Raw genomic sequence first — 17,814 nt, 5'->3', positions numbered from 1 at the left:
TTTGACAACTCTTGTTCGGTGGTTGTCCTGCAATTTGATTGGATGAATGCTGTGTGATGAAAACAACGTATAACTAATTTGATTGGCTGTTGTACTGACAGCACACCAGCTGACAGGCAGCACACACGCTGATAGACAGACACGTACAAAATGAAAGATACGGAGCGCTCCCAAATAACTTTTTAAGCTTTGGGTTTTGGGGAAAGTAGCAAGTCATGTCAAGTCAAAAGGCGCAAGTCCAAGTGAAGTCACAAGTCATTGATGTTAAAGTCTAAGTCGAGTTGCAAGTCTCTTTACATTTTGTCAAGTCGAGTCTAAAGTCATCAAATTCATGACTCGAGTCTGACTCGAGTCCAAGTCATGTGACTCGAGTCCACACCTCTGCCACATGGTCCACAGGAAGTTGCATCATTCAGAGCCTCTACAGCTCACGGGAAGACCAAAAAGTTATACAGCAGTATCTCAACTTACAAGCTTCATATGTTCAGCGAAGGAGCTCTTGTCTAAAAACACCTGTATTACAAATCAACATCTCCAATTGAAATCAATCTGATCGGTGCTTGGCCCACCAAAACATCAATCAATCCTAAATCACAATTTTAACATGACTTTTAAAAATAAAAAACAATTTTTGGGAAATATGAAATGTACACAAACAATACAATTGAATGTATTACTAACAACTACAGTAGTTTTTATGAAGTAATGTAGTAATAATGTACTACAACTCCAGGAGGCTGAGAGCGAGCACAGGACGTACAAATGCATCATGCCGTCCATTGGCCGCTACACGACCCACACTTTTACGCCGACTCGCCTTAAGTCGGGGGTCAGCAGCTTAAGGGGGTTCCTGGTTCGATCCCCACCTTCTACCAACCTCGTCACGTCCGTTGTGTCCTTGAGCAAGGCACTTCACCCTTGCTCCTGATGGGTCGTGGTTAGGGCCTTGCATGCCAGCACCCGCCATCAGTGTGTGAATGGGTGAATGTGGAAATAGTGTCAAAGCGCTTTGAGTACTTTGAAGGTAGAAAAGCGCTATACAAGTATAACCCTTTTTTTTTTTTTTTTTACCATTTACCTTAGAGAGTGGACTTCTATGGTATCTACTTCCAGCTTCTTCTCAATTAAACACACTTCTCTTCTTCTCTCTTTAATATGTACATGGATAAATGTTTAGGTATTATTGTAACATTCTTGGTTGGCTTTAGATTCATTCTGTTTCAGTATTATGCAGACTAGCAGTGATACGCTCAAATTGCTTTACCAAGGAGGCGACAGGCTCAGTGATGTTTTGGATTATTTCTTTCCTTAATTAGAGTTCATCCACTTCTTCTGAGCACTGTCCTACACACTCACATACTTCTTACCATGGTTGGAAAAACAAAGTTATGTCGATTTCTCGCTGTAAGCTAATGCTATGGCGAGAAAGACAGGATCCTTTGGACTTACCTTTTGAGGGTCACTGTGACTTTAGCTACACCAACTAATGGCGGTAATGCTTGTAACTTGTAATTTCTGCTTGCAACTTAAAGCATAACAATTAACCGAGAGACAGCTCGTAATTCAAAACACTCTTAACTTGGGGCACTCTTAAGTTGAGGTAGCATTGTACTTTTTCCCTACCAGTATAGTTAATGATGTTTCAACTACGACTGAGAACATTAAACTCTCGGCACAGTCCTTTTATGTAAAATATTCTTTATTTATTTAAAAAATATGGAATCACTCTAGTCTCAACATGCTGTCAGCAAAAATACCATGTGGCAATATGTCAGTCCTGTTACTCATTTTGGCTTCGGAACCTTGCACAACAAAGTTAAAAAGTTGCCTAAAATAAACCAATACACATTTTTAATAGTTCAATGTGTGTTTTATCAAGTTTATTTTGAGTGAGTTACAGCAAGCAAATGGTACCGATTGGGTGGAATGGCCCTGATGGCCTTATTTACCTCACTATTTGCAAGAGGTGCATTTTGCAAAGATGGACGCTATCTTAGGCCCCGTTTACACAAACACCTCCAGTGTTGCTTTGTGTGCAAGTTTTTAAATTAAATTGAACTTATCTGTACAATATCCAGTGTTGTGGTATTTCAATTGAATCCAGTGTGCTGTGGGGCCCATAGTAGTGAATCACACCTGAGCCCTCATAAATTAATCAAATCTTATTAGACACGTAAACAATGTGATAAAGAACATTTTACAACAATCAAACTAGAGATCTAGATATCTGGTCGGGACACTCCTCACTCTTTTGCCTTCACCTTTGTCGTCCATTCGTTTTTGGTGACTTCATGTACTCTGGACCTAGACGTTGAGTCCGTGACATACATGGCGGACAATAACTCGAACAATAACTGCTACAGTCTGCTTTGCCAGTCCAAATGCAGTCGATGTTTTCCGTAGTTTTCCCTCGACGGCCAAGTAATACAAAGCACACGCTTCTTTTTTGATCACATCCACGGGAACCCACATTTTCATTGTCTCTCCTTCGACAAATGGACAAAGTTTTTCTGTAAGTAGAATCCCAGCTGACCTGGACATTAGAAAGTTCTCTTGCTGTCTGAGAAGTGTTGTATCCTAGATAGCTGTAATCGCGCGTTTTATTCTCTTAAGGTACTCGTGTGATTTCCACAAGCGTCTGTACATGTAGAAGAATTAGAAACACAGGCATGTCTGGATGACTCGCTTCCATCTTTCCAGTGGTTCGCTCAGGTTGTTATGAAGCTGGCTGTGGCGTGTTCTTTCTGATGTCACTTCCTGTGTGGGGCGCGTTCTTTCTGACTTCACTTCCTCTCCAAACTCAGTTTGTAAACGAGCAATGACTCCCTACAAAGCTAAGAGCCAGAGATTCAAGAAATACATGGCGCACTTACCCGTGTAAAAAATTATCCAAGGAGAGTTACCTTAAACGATGGTTTAGTGTGGCTGAAACGGAGCTTAGGCTGAATAATTATTTGTTTAAGGGGTTATCCGGCTTAGGGTAGACATAGCCTTAGAGGTACTCGTTTAGCAGTATGTGTTCTATTACCATGTTTGCTCCAGTTGTTTGCCAAAAAAGATACTGTGCCCCCAGAAAGTATTCACAGCGTTTTACTTTTTCCACATTTTGTTTTGTTACAGCCTTATTCCAAAATGAAATAGATAAATTTTTGTCCTCGATATTGTACACACAAAACCCCATAATGAGAAAAAGGTAATTTGTTTTAGAAATCTTTGTAAATCTATAAAAAACAAAAACAACTAAGAAATCACGTGTACATAAGTATTCACAGCCTTTCCCATGAAGCTCAAAAGTGAGCTCAGGGACATCCTGTTTCAACTAATCATCCTTGAAATGTTTCTACAGCTCAATTGGAGTCCACCTGTGATAAATTCAGTTGGTTAGAAATGATTTGGAAAGGCACATGCCTCCCCCACTTGACAGTGCATGGCAGAGCACAGACCAAGAATGAAGTCGAAAAAATTGTCTGTAGACCTCCGAGACAGGATTGTCTCGAGGCACAAATCTGGGGAAGGGTACAGAAAATCATCTGCTGACTTAAAGGTCCCATTGAACACAGTGGCCCTGATCATCCGTAAATGGAAGAAATTTGGAACCACCAGGACTCTTCCTAGAGCTGGCCGGCCGTCTAAACTGAGTGATCGGGGGAGAAAGGCCCGAGTCACGGATTGTCACTCTGTCAGAGCTCCAGCATTTCTCTGTGGAGAGAGGAGAACCTTCCAGAAGGACAACCATCTATGCAGTGATCCACCAATCAGGCCTGTATGGTAGAGTGACCAGACGGAAGCCATTCCTTCGTAGAAGTTTGCCAAAATGCGCCTGAAAGACTATCAGAACTACTCAGTGGGCTAGTGGTTAGAGTGTCCGCCCTGAGATGGATAGGTTGTGAGTTCAAACCCCGGCTGAGTCATACCAAAGACTATAAAAATGGGAGCCATTACCTCCCTGCTTGGCACTCAGCATCAAGGGTTGGAATTGGGGGTTAAATCACCAAAAATTATTCCCGGGCGCAGCCACCGCTGCTGCCCACTGCTCCCCTCACCTCCCAGGGGGTGAACAAGGGGATGGGTCAAATGCAGAGGACACATTTCACCACACCTAGTGTGTGTGTGACAATCATTGGTACTTTAACTTTAACTTATCAGACCATGAGAAAAAAAATTCTGTGGTCTGATGAGGTAAAGATTGAAGTCTTTGGTGTGAATGCCAGGCGTCATGTTTGGAGGAAACCAGGCACTGCTCATCACCAGGCCAATACCATCCCTAAAGTAAAACATGGTGGTGGCAGCATCATGCTGTGGGGATGATTTTCAGCAGCAGAAACTGGGAGAGTCAGTATAGAGGAAAAGATGAATGCAGTAATGTACAGAAACATCCTGGATGAAAACCTGCTCCAGAGCACTCTTGTACTCAGATTGGGGCATCGGTTCATCTTTCAGCAGGACAACGACCCTAAGCACGCAGTCTAGATAAAGGAATGGCTTCAGGACACCTCTGCAAATGTCGTTGAGTGGCCCAGCCAGAGCCAAGACTTGAATCCCATTGAGCATCTCTGGAGGGATCTGAAAATGGCTGTGCACCGACGCTTCCCATGCAATCTGGTTTAGCTTGAGAGGTGCTGCAAAGAGGAATGGGTGAAACTGCCCAAAGATAGGTGTGCCCAGCTTGTGGCATTGTATTCGTATTGTCATTATGGGTATTGTGTGTAGAATTTTTAGGACAAAAATGAAATTATTTCATTTGGAATAAGGCTGTAACGCAGGGGTCCCCAAACTACGGCCCCAAGTTAAATTAATATTTTTTTAAATCCGACCTTTCTAATCCATTTTCTACCGCTTGTTACTCTCGGTGTCTCCTAGCCGCTCGGGCAAATCATATTGTCTAAAAATGCATTTTCCCATCGATAACATCGCACTCGCGCCGCAGTGCGAGCACGCGGCAAGTGTGCGCTCTTTCAGTCAGTTAGTGTGCGAGGAATAAATATATATATATATATATATATATATATATATATATATATATATATATATATATATATATATATATATATATATATATATATATATATATATATATATATACTGTATATTTTTTCTTTTTCTTTTTCGGATGCACAGTAAGTTAAGTGAAATATATTTATATAGCGCTTTTCTCTAGAGACTCAAAGCGCTTTACATAGTGGAACCCATTATTTACATCTTTAAGTTACATCTAAACCAGTGTGGGTGGAACGGGGAGCTGGTTGGTTAAGTGCCTTGCCCAAGGACACAACGGCAGTGAGTAGGCTGGCAGAAACGGGAATCCAACCTGGATCCCTCAAGTTGCCGCTCAACCGAGCGAGTCACGCAACCCTGTAAATAACTTATTACAATTAGTAGGGGTGTCAAAAAAACCGATTTTCAGATTATTCGAAATTGTTATTTGTAACGATTCTTAATCGATTAAAAAAAATAAATAAATAAATGTATTTTTAATTTTTATTTTTTCCCAATCTGTCTGGTCCAGCCACTCAGGCAATCATTTTGTTGATGTAGATGCCCATATCTGTTGTACTTTAGGAAAGAGAAGTGTTGGGTACTTCTCTTGCGGCCTTATTTGTATTTGACTTTATTAAATGTTTGGGAAGCATTTTAATAAACAACCAGTTTTAATTCTAAGTTATACAGAAAATGATCAGAGCTGTTTATCTATTTCATGGAGGAATGTAGTTCATCACAGAACTGGCATCCAATATTATTAAAAAGTACAGATTTTGAATCGTGAAATTGATTCTCAATCTAAACGTTACCCCCAAGAATCAAATCAAATGGAATCGTGTGGTGCCTAAAGATTCACAGCCAAGTGGATAGCATATCCATGCTGCTATACAAGCTGCACACTGACTACTCATAAGTATAGCCAACTTTACTTTCTATCATCTCGTCCCTCGAGAAGATCGTGTGTCATAAAATTCCACTCCCTGCCTACAGGGGGAGCCTGTGTGCAAAAATATGTTAGGAGAGCGCTTACACTGTACATTGGTTTGTGATATCTAGAATAGCTTTTGCTTTGAAGTGTTCAAATATTTGTCTTTTTCTGCTTTGTGCCGGTCTTTTTTGACTCAAGGCACCTTTTTCTCTCGTGTTAAATATTTTTTTCTAAGCAAAACCTTTTGCTGTGTCTTTAAATGCAGCACTAGCACCTCCTAGTGTCTATAATATGATTAACTGCTTGTGGGGGGGCTGCTTATGTACTCAGCGATGCATATAAGAGGAGTTTTTCTGATAATTAACTCATTATTTTAAGCATTTAACATTCAGTTTGGTGCCCCAGCAAGTCAAAAGTGACTTAGTAAGGTCACAGTAGGTAATGTGGGCACAGTAATGTGGTGTTTTTGCTCAGTTTAATAGAGCATAGCGTAACAAAATAGGCACATTTCTGGGTAGTCTGCATTCCTGTCATCGCAAGAGGCATGCCTATCAGCATCACGTCTGTCACACCCTAGCGCGCTATGAGACTTTCATACTTTTGATCAGTCACGTAATAGCGGCACTCCCATAGCACCTAGTACGCTCGGAAGTCTTCTACAGTAACCTGTTCCCCTGGTAAAAAGAAATTCCGGCCTTTACTAGGTGTGTGTATTGAATTGTTTTGATAGTTCATTCCAAAAGTAACTATTATGAATCAGCGGGCTGCTCTGCTGCCGTTTAGTCATGTGATGAGACCGTGAATGACTGGGATGTTTGTAATGGCTTCAGTAGTATTGCTACTGTATGATCATGTGAGCTGTTCAGTTAACATGCTTCTCTCAAAGGAAATAATGGAAATAGAAATAAAGATGGAAAGCCCTTATCGCCTGCAGAGGTCCTGTTTGAAAGCCACATTTTGACTTTAAATGTTATTTAAGTGTAATAAGAAGTAATCCACGGCTAATAATCTTAAAGTAGAACTGCACTTTTTTTTAGGAATTTTGCCTATCTTTCACAATCATTATGAAAGACGTGACGATGGATGTTTTTGTTTTAATGCATTCTAACTCGGGATATAAGACCTCCAACGGGAGGTCTTATATCCCGCCCATAAAGCCCAATAAATAACAATCCAAAAACCGCCAACAATGCTCCATTTACATTTCGTGACTTGAATATTAACCGAATATCAGTTATATTGTTTTGATAAGTGCTAACACTATTTGTATCGGCGCCATAATCAAAAGCTTGTGTGCCAATGTTGACATGATCAACTGTTTAGCTGCTTCCTCATTTCCTTGCTTGTCAAACTTTATTGTAGCTCATAAATCATGCCTCTCACCTGGATAGTAGAAGGACGAGGACGTATTCTAACATGTTGGTAAACGTTGACAGCCAATTTAGACCCGGAAATGGCAAGAACGACATAAAAAGACACTTGGTTCCATGTGGAATATACCTGTAAGTCATTCTTCATCTAAATTGGAATAAATGAACATCCTTGCAGTCGGCATCCTAATGAGAGCATGTATTGTACAGTAAGTGTTGTTTTTCTATGTTTGTTGGCTCTCATAAAGTCTGCAGTGAGCAGTAATCAGGGATGTTGTTGAAAAAAATGAACGTAGTGATGCGTTTTTTAAATTAATGCGCCGTGTATGCTTAAAATGAGCAAAATACATTAGTATTGAATTTAATTATGAATGTGCCTGTTACTACATTACATATATACTTATGTCATGTATATAAAACCTTAACGGAGGTGTTTGGATGTTTTTTAAGGGCTTTATAGGCAGAATAGAGCACCTCGCATCTAGTGTAAGCAGACTTTTGATTGCATTTATTTACGAGTTAAAATGCATTGAAAAAAAATACATCTGTCGTCATGTCTTTTATAATGATTGTGAAGGATAGGCAAAATAATTTAAAAAAAAGTGCAGTTCCCCTTTTAACTTTAATGTATTCGCAGTGCATGCATAAGTTTCAGTAAAACAAATGTTAATGTCAAAAGAAACTAACCGAAGGTAAATGTAAAAACAACAAAACTCTACTTCGACTTTAAAGGGCTCCTCTAGTCCTGGCAACATTACTTAAAGTGTTCCATAGTTCTGGAACTCAACACTATGTGTGTGATGTGACAGTAACCTTAGCTTTGGGCATGACTGTGTGGAGTTGGCATGTTCCCTCGGTGCAAGCCTTGGAGTCGTCCCACTTCACAAAAACTCATACGTTGGCTTAACAGAAGGCTCTAGATTGGATGGATATAAGACAATATCAACAACACGATAAAAGAGTTCCCTAAAATATCCAGAAAAATCACCCATCAAAAATGACGATTGGCTCTCATTAAATTCCTGTGGCTTTTTGCCCCCAACCTATAGGAAGTAATCTGGGAGGCTACGAGATCACACATCAGACTGCTTCGATATACCTTGCGGTGTACCCCAGGGCCAGTTCTGGGATCAACATTATTTAATTTATTTGTATATCAATGACATTTGTAAAGACACAAAAGACTTAAAGCTAATACTATTTGCAGATGATACTTCATTCTGCTCTGGGGAAAACACACAGGAATGAAGACTGGGACAGTAGGAATGACAAAAACCAGCAAACAGATTCAATTAAAATAAAGTAAAACTAAAATATTGTTGTTTGGAAATACTAACATAGATACTCAAATACAAATAGATGGTGTAAACATTGACATACTTCAAAGAAACACATTTTTTGAGTCATAATAGATAACATGAGACGGAAACCACACATTAAAGCAACTTTGATAAAGAAAGAAATATTTCAATTTGGGAATAAGGCAAAATGAATTCAGAATCGATCGTCACTATGTAGTTTGTGCTGTTCTCTGGTGTTACCATATCTGAATTATTGCTATAAAAGTACACTTCATGCATTAACAATACAGCCGTCACCCTTGCCATACTGTGCTTCAAATATTGCGGCTTTACCACATCGCAGTGTTTTTTTCTTTTTTTAATGTATATTCTGCAACATTTTTGCCCTACATTAAGCATTTTCAGTCATAAAAATCGCTAAATGAACTAAAAATAACAATACTACAGTAGTAGATTAGATCAGTGGCCGCGGCCCGGTACCGGTCTGTGGATCGATTGGTACCGGGCCGCACAAGAAATAAATACAACATTTACAAAAAAAATGAATATTTTTTTTATTTTTTATTAAATCAACATGAAAAACACAAGATACACTTACAATTAGTGCACCAACCCAAAAAACCTCCCTCCCCCATTTACACTCATTCGCACAAAAGGGTTGTTTCTTTCTGTTATTAATATTTCTGGTTCCTACATTATATATCAATATAGATCAATACAGTCTGCAGGGATACAGTCCGTAAGCACACATGATTGTATTTTTTTATGACAAAAAAAAAAAAACATGCCCCCACCCCCTCCCCGGTCCGTGGGATTAATTTTCTAGCGTTGACCGGTCCGCAGTTACAAAAAGGTTGGGGACCACTGGATTAGATGAGACCAAAACAATCAGAGCACGCTGTTCAGTATCGTGGCCACTGATTGGCTCAGCCACAGGAAGCATTATTAAATTGGAATAAAGGAGTGTAAAGGTGACTAAACCAAGCAAGCACAAGAGATTGAAACATAGTTGAGAACTTGTTGAATTAGGTCCTGACGTTGAGCAACTCAAACCTAACGTTGGAACAACATGCTTTTCGACAATGTTTAATCGATGGTGACGTTGATTTGACCATTGAAATGTGGTCATTTCCAAACCAATATTTTACAACACAAATACAACGTTAAAACAGCATGCTTTTTGATGACATTTATTCACTGTCAGGTTGATTTGACCATTAAAATGTGGTCATTTCCCAACCAACAACGTGGATCCAACATTAGACAGCAACCTTGTCTCCATTTACAAATACAACTATTTTGCAACGTTGTTTAGAAGTCAGTTTAAAAAAACCCTACATATGTGTAATCAACGTTGTATCAATGTCTTGTGCCTGCTGGGAAGGTTGTTACTTCATGTTTAGAGGGCTCTCATAATGTTGAAAAATGTGTTTAGAAGGTAATAAACCATTTCTTTATGCTTTAGCTATGATAAATTCAATTTATAATTAATTATTTCTACTTTGCAAAAATGAATTAATCACGGTCAAGTGCAGCACCAATTAACAGCAAAAAACCAGGGATCACTGTACAGTTAGGATACTCCATAAGGCTGGTTAGAGGGAACACACACATTCCTTGTTCTTTGATAATACAACAACACAAAGGTACAACAGAAAAAACAAATGTTTGTTAAAAATGAATAGAAAATAACTTTCAAAGTGTGATATTGTCTAGTGGGATCCCTCAATACTACCCTTGGTATAGAAGCTTTTGATATTCCACCCACCTCTGGTGTAAAGTCCTGTTTGAGGGGGGTGGTTTATTAAAGGGACACGGCTGTAATGCAGGCGCTTAGTAGCAATATGTCACATGTAAAGACACAAATCACAGTATATGGCCTTCAACTCCACACCCAATTGGGAATTCTACTCCATTCTTGGTGACGAAGCCCTGCACCCACACCCACTTTGCTCTATTATGCTTCCTCTGACACCTTAAGTTGACGTGCAGGTCTTTTCGCTGCGCTCCACCTTCATTCCACGGCCGCCGATAAACTGGCTTGTTTTGAGGAGAGTAAAACATTTTTTTTCAAAGCAAGTGTGACTGTCACAGTGAGGAGGCCACACCCACAGGTTGACCTTCTCCCAGTCCCCTCCCTTTATGGTTAAAAGGCTAGGGCGAGGGTGTAATTGCACACTGCGTTGTAATAGGCAGGTGTCAAGACGTGCTTTAGAATAGGCTTTCAACCCATTTTTGTGGGGTTTTTCTGCCATTCCTGGAGCTCTTCTGTAGAGGTATGTACTCCTTGCATTTACATGTTTTTATATTACAACCTGCCTTATTGCTATTTTTAGGATTGGCCACTGCAATATTTGTCAAATGTTTAGTAAAAAGGCTAAATAAACATTATAGATATATTTGAAGACAAAGGTTTGTTGTATTTTTAGTTATTAGTATTAACACTTCAGCTTTTTTTCCTTATATTGTGCCTTTTTTTGGTTGAATTGTATATCTATAATAAGAATGTCTCTCAGGATGCACTTTGGACACCCTTAGTTTATGTTACACATCACAGAAGAGTTTGCTGTCAAGTCTTGGAAACAAGGAGAGGATTTTAACAAGAGTATTGGCATAAAGTGAGCAATAATGTTTACATCTTGGTGTGTAGGTGGACAAAGAGTACAAGATTAAACGCAACTGTTGAAGTATTTAGTGGTTAGTACAGTCTGTAGACTCCTAAAATGAGTCCAATTGAGTTTTAGTTGACAGACGGGGACGCTCCCCCTCAGTAATGTGGTTGCATTTTTCCGTCCTTTTTAAAAAATGCTTGCTGCCACTATGGCCTGTCACTCATATTGCTGTCAGTGGTGTGTTTGGAGAGGGTGTGTGGGGCCGGGGATGGAACGTAGGTGTGTCTTGGTGCGGGCTCCCATCCAGATAAACCAGTTTCAAAGAAAAAGGAAGACATTGTCAGGGTGGGGTGGGGGGGTGCTGAGAGGAACACAACAGCTCAGGTGTTAGACACAAGGGAGGAAAGGTATTGTGTTCATCTCATACAGGCCATAGTGACACCTCCTGGTTCAAAAAGTGCTAACATTTTCTTCTTCTTACGTTTGAACAAGCAGGAGGTGACAACAAGAAAGCAACATGACGTTTAATCAGAGTAAGTATTCACAACTGCACCAATTCATATCATTCAGTTAATGTCTTGAATTATTGTCACAGTGTGTTTAATGTTATTTTTATTATTTACACAGAAAAAACTAACCTATTGGTTAATGCTAATTTAATAATAGGAATTTATCATTAGAACTGAATTAATTTAAAAAATGTTTTGTTCATGCTGATATGATGTTGATATTAGAATTTATATGTTGTAATTAGGGATGTCCGATAATGGCTTTTTTGCCGATATTCCGATATTGTCTAACTCTTTAATTACCAATACCGATATCAATCGATACCGATATATATAGTCGTGGAATGAACACATTATTATGCCTAATTTTGTTGTGATGCCCCGCTGGATGCATTAAACAATGTAACAAGGTATGTAACAAGAATAAATCAACTCAAGTTATGGAAAAAAATGCCAACATGGCACTGCCATATTTATTATGGAAGTCACAAAGTGCATTATTTTTTTTAACATGCCTCAAAACAGCAGCTTGGAATTTGTAATTTAATAAAACTGCTTCAGTCTAGACTAGTAGAAAACACAGCCATCCTTTAAAGTGCATGAACATTAATAAAACTGCTTCAGTCTAGACTAGTAGAAAACACAGCCATCCTTTAAAGTGCATGAACATTAATAAAACTGCTTCAGTCTAGACTAGTAGAAAACACAGCCATCCTTTAAAGTGCATGAACATTATTAAAACTGCTTCAGTCTAGACTAGTAGAAAACACAGCCATCCTTTAAAGTGCATGAACATTAATAAAACTGCTTCAGTCTAGACTAGTAGAAAACACAGCCATCCTTTAAAGTGCATGAACATTAATAAAACTGCTTCAGTCTAGACTAGTAGAAAACACAGCCATTCTTTAAAGTGCATGGGGAAAAAAGGCACAAAACATTAATAAAACAGCTTCACTCAGTCCAGACTATTAGTCTATTTGTGCAACAGATGAAGCTCAAAGAATGGGCTAGTTCTTTTTCTCCTTGTCATCACGTGTGAGAGGTAGATTTTTCTGAATGAAAACAAGCATCTGCAAGGGGTTCTGGGTATTTTTCCTGTTGTGTTTATGTTGTGTTACGGTGCGGATGTTCTCCCGAAATGTGTTTGTCATTCTTGTTTGGTGTGGGTTCACAGTGTGGCGCATATTTGTAACAGTGTTAAACTTGTTTATACGGGCACCCTCAGTGTGACCTGTATGGCTGTTGATCAAGTATGCTTGCATTCGCTAGTGCATGTGTCAAGCCGTAGATATTATGTGATTGGGCCGGCACGCAAAGGCAGCGCCTTCAAGGATGAATTGGCGCTCTGTACTTCTTCCTGCGTCCGTGTACACAGCGGCGTTTTAGAAAGTCACAAATTTTACTTTTGGAAACCGATACCGATAATCTTGAAACCGATACCGATCATTTCCAATATTACTTTGGAAATTTTGGAAATATCGGCCGATAATATCGGCGGTCCGATATTATCGGACATCCGTAGTTGTAATACTGCAATAACATAAATTTGCTTATAAGTTATTATTACAATTAAATGACTTGTAATAATTCCATCCATCCAGCCATTTTCTACCGCATGATTCATGCAAATGACTCGGGGCTGCAACGATTAATCGGTTAATTTGATTAGGAAAAAGCTTTGATTTATATTCCCTTGCTTCGATTAAGTGTTTAATAAGTGTAAGAATTTTTAAAATCCCAACCGCATGAAGTGTTACAAACTTTAAGTACGCAGACATACCGTAGTTTCCACACGGCCGCTGCAATGGAGCACACATGAGAGCGATGGTGTGTGATGGATGTTTGATTTTAATACTACATACATGTTAGAAGTGCAAATTCAATGTTGACAATATGCATTTGTTAAAAGAAAGAACAGGGGCAAGTAGAAAAATATGTTTGATTAAACTATGTTCCATAAAATATGCAGTGAGGCTGTAAAGTGTGTTTTATCTCAAACAATCGAAGAAACTACCGTCGATTACTAAAATATTCTGCAGCTTTCCAAATGACAATCAATTTTCTGTCATGATTGTGGCAATGAAGAGTCAAAAGTTATGTAATTATTGTAATATATATCATTTTTAATTAATGAATGAAAATAAAGTAATGCATTTCTTATTCAAACAAAACTTTGTTTCATTTACTAATTATAAAACTTACCAATGATTATCACAATAATGATTGTGTTGTAGATAATGTATATCATACAAATTATAATTCTTATTCATTTTTAATTACAACAAAATTATTTAGAAAATGTTTATATATTTATAATAATATACTTATACTGTACTGTATTATGATGGTGATAATTGATATCAATAAAAAATATATGATTAATGTAATACAGCAAGTTTTAGTAAATGTAATAATAATAAATCATTACAACAGAAGTACTGCTAATTATTTTGATATCCATATAAGTTATATATTTCATCATTATTAATACATGTTTAAAAATGATTGTAATCCATCATCCTTTATCATTAATGTCATTTTTTCACGAGAGTTTTGACAGAGATGATGAATGAATTTACGCTGTATTATCTTTGATGCTTTTTGCAGCCAGGACCGTCCGCACTTCTTCTACTCTGCTGAAAGACAGCAGCTGGATCAGAAGAGACGAGGATGAGTTTGAGCCTGTCGAGTGAGTACAATTTATCACATGACACAAAAATGGAATGCACCCAAAAAGAATTTGTATGTGATGTCATCACCTGGTTTTTTTGGTTTGTCTTTTTTCTGTAGCCGAGACCCGAACTTTGGCTCATCTGTTCTGAGTCCGTACACATCCATCGACAGCATAAACAGGTAAAGCAAACTTAATCATTCAGCCTGTCATGATGAGAATTTTAGTAGGATTTTGTACAAAAAATTTGCAATTAGTTGAAATGAATAGAAAACTAGAACAAGCTCAATTTGGAATCATCTCTACTGTGTGTTGAAAATGTAGAAAATATTAAAAGTACTGCATTTATAGCTCAAGCATGTCCACCATTGTCTTGTAGTCAATTTCAGTAATTATATTTTGTACAGTTTCCTACTAAAAATTGCTTTCTATTCGATCAGGGTTTACCAAACGTTCTCCACTCAAAACCAAAATGGGAAGTTTGGTCCTTTTTCTATAGGCTTTAATACAACCGTCATTCATTTATTTAAAGGTCCCTTATTGTCATATTACGCCTTACCGTATGCTTGAATTTGGATGCTTTAAAAGTGCTTTTACTGGGAACACATGGTTTTATGTGCCTGTGGCTTTAATGCTAATAAGCTGTGCTACGCTAGTCCCCGAAAAAGTGTGAGTGTACTTTTTACATCAATGCTGTAACACAGCACTTGTCCAAGGTTATGGATAGCATATACTGTATCACATACGGCGACGTAACTTGAAGAAGTGGAACAGAAGGACACAAATGTTACAAACACGAGTGGTCTAGCGTTCAACACGCCCGGGCTCCAACCCAGGAGCACGCTAACCTGTAGGCTAAGAGCCCAGACTCCCAAACCCACGGCGCCAGGTTGTGATGTTTACTTAACGTTCCGGCGCACCGCTCAGCTAGATGGCATCCTTTACAGTGAACTTAAAAGAACTTACGATTCCATTTAGAATCGATTCCTAATTCAACACGACTCTCGATTCAAACCGATTCTGGCATAATATTATTTGGTATAAAAATGATAATAAAACCTCAAAAAAGGATACATGGTAAAAAAAAACCTCCTATCGGCTGCTGACATATGACAAATATTCATGCAGATGGCCTAAAAATCATATTTTTTCAAATTGATTTAAAAAAATCTGTACCTTTTTCTTATTCTTACAGTTTTTCTTCAGATATTTTAAAATGAGAAACATAGAAAGTAAGAATCACCAGAAGCATCATGCTAGGTTAGCCTATTCATTGAAGAAAAACAAAGTGACCAAAAGTACAGCTGCCACTGACGAATAGTTGACTGAGCTTTATTTTTAAGATGTGTGGTGAAGCCCTTTGTTTGTACAAAAATGCCTTCTGTTAATGTTGCCGTGCTTCTCAATTATTTTCTGTAGCGCCCTACTCAACGCGACTATAAATGGTATCATTAGTCTATAAAATTGTTATAAGTACATCTCTGCAAAACATTGTGTCCTTGTTAGCATTAAAGAAAACAAGAAAGAGAGAAATAGAGATGAACTTACAACAAACAATATCTTTAATAACATTGTTTTAAACTGTAACAGAACATATTTAAAGTGCAACAATGTAAAAATGTAATCCTTATTAATTTACAAAAAAAAATTTGACCAGCTTGAACTATTTGATATTTAAAAATAAAATGAACTAAATATTACTAAATTCAAATTGATCAACAACATAATCTCAGGAGCACAATATATAAGACACTTTAACCTACAGTATAATAAAACAATTTGTGCTGATTCTTTCCTTTTTAATCAAAATGAGGAAGTCAGGATTAACGCCTACAATGAGCACATTTTGTAGTACGCAGCTTTTCGAAGCGAGGTTTGAAGAATGATATCGCTAAAAATGTTTTCCCTGGGGTCGCACCGCGCCCCACTATTTGAAGAACCGTCGTATACACCAGCCAGGCTCATCTACAGTAGAAGCACTATCATATCCACAAAGAAGTGTTTTTCCTCCGTGATGTAATAACCAGCAGTAACTTTAAAATTAGCCAGTCAAAAGTGGAGCAAACACACAATGGATTTTTCTCATGTTTGGTGCTCATAAACGGACTGTTAGGACATCATTTTAGATAATAGGGGACCTTTTAAATAAAAATTGGTGACTGACAGTTTGGGAAACCCTGTTTTTGATTGATTGTGATACATCTCTTAAAGCTGGGGTACTTGAATCTCGTGTCGTCAGGCAGAATTCAAACTGTAAATGCCGCCCCCCACTAATTGTCTCTCCCAGTGTCCTCCTCTCTGGAAGTGCACAATATTGCGCGTGAGAGCTGTAGGTGCACACGCATAGCTTGTTGACAGTCGGAAGTTGCAGCGAACGATCCCCTCCTTCGTATTTTGTTGCAGACTATCGGTAACGCACGTCGCCACGTAAAAGGATAGACACAAAATATAAGAAAATGGTACATTAGGTTACTTGTCTTGAAGGAAAACAGCCACTTGGGCATCCAAAGTTATTCCAAGACTGGCCTGCAATGCACACCATCTTGAATACGCCGGACCAATATCTATTAGAGCTTTGGCTGTCCTTTGTTTTTTTTTAGATGTACAGCATATTTCTTTTCTTCCTCTGATTGACTCTTTTGGTATTTTTAGCAGTATATGCTGTAACAGCAAGTATTGCAGTCTTCCCAGGCGGGTGTTTGGCAGCCATGCTTTACTGCAAACAAGTTCGCACAGTGTTCACTATATATCACGTCAGCCAATGAAGAGGCTTTTTCATGGCCTCTGCTCCTTTCTCTGAATCCTGTGGTTGGATCTGCAGGGGTTGATTGCCACGAAAACAAATGATTTTGTCTTCCAGGGTTTTATTTACAAAAATACTTCATTATAAAGCACAGACCGCACGCAGACGTATGATTGTTTCACAAATGATTACTGGTACGATATGATGCTAATATGATTTTTTTTTTAGTTAAATAATATAACTTAAGTACCCCAGCTTTAAGTCACCCTTTTCTTCAGTCTGTAACAAATTTTAATAAATGTATTTATTTATTATTGGTATAATTATTTTTTTATTCTTACCAAATTCCCTTAATAACACTTACTAGCGTGGGTGCAGAAACACAAATTACCAAAAGCAAGTCAACATCTGTGCAGGCTCTCACCAAGAGGTAAAAGTCTTCGTGGTGCCACAAGTTATTAGTTTCAGCTTCAGGCGGGAGAAGAATTAATTGTCGGCGTTTTCTGTCATTGCAGATTCAGCAGCAGTCAGGACGAGCTGAATGGCAGGTTTGTGTTCTAATTTATGGCTCTGCAGATGGCCATTAAAGGAGTGGTCTCCATTAAAGTAGTGGTCCCCATTAAAGCAGTGGTCCCCATTAAAGCAGTGGTCCCCATTAAAGCAGTGGTCCCCAACCTTTTTGTAACATGCGGACCGGTCA

General features: G+C 38.4%; 1 protein-coding gene across 10 annotated transcripts in view; it reads left to right on the top strand.

Annotated features, from left to right (window-relative positions):
- Window positions 1-17,814, top strand: part of scel (sciellin) — a 37,285-nt gene that overhangs the window by 4,342 nt on the left and 15,129 nt on the right. For 3 of the 10 annotated variants that reach the window (XM_062061780.1, XM_062061781.1, XM_062061778.1), the window contains exons 3-7: window positions 11,684-11,724; window positions 14,308-14,389; window positions 14,491-14,553; window positions 17,482-17,544; window positions 17,630-17,662. In XM_062061780.1, coding sequence (XP_061917764.1) covers window positions 11,709-11,724; window positions 14,308-14,389; window positions 14,491-14,553; window positions 17,482-17,544; window positions 17,630-17,662 — 257 coding nt within the window. In that variant the 5' untranslated portion in view covers window positions 11,684-11,708. Of the gene's footprint in view, window positions 1-10,711; window positions 10,856-11,683; window positions 11,725-14,307; window positions 14,390-14,490; window positions 14,554-17,481; window positions 17,545-17,629; window positions 17,663-17,814 lie in introns of those variants that run through there. The other 7 variants (XM_062061775.1, XM_062061777.1, XM_062061779.1 and 4 more) reach the window with 5 other exon arrangements.

The sequence above is a fragment of the Entelurus aequoreus genome, linkage group LG10 (assembly GCF_033978785.1).
Source record: "Entelurus aequoreus isolate RoL-2023_Sb linkage group LG10, RoL_Eaeq_v1.1, whole genome shotgun sequence".
Classification (NCBI taxonomy): domain Eukaryota; kingdom Metazoa; phylum Chordata; class Actinopteri; order Syngnathiformes; family Syngnathidae; genus Entelurus; species Entelurus aequoreus.
This window is presented reverse-complemented; position numbering and strand designations above follow the sequence as displayed.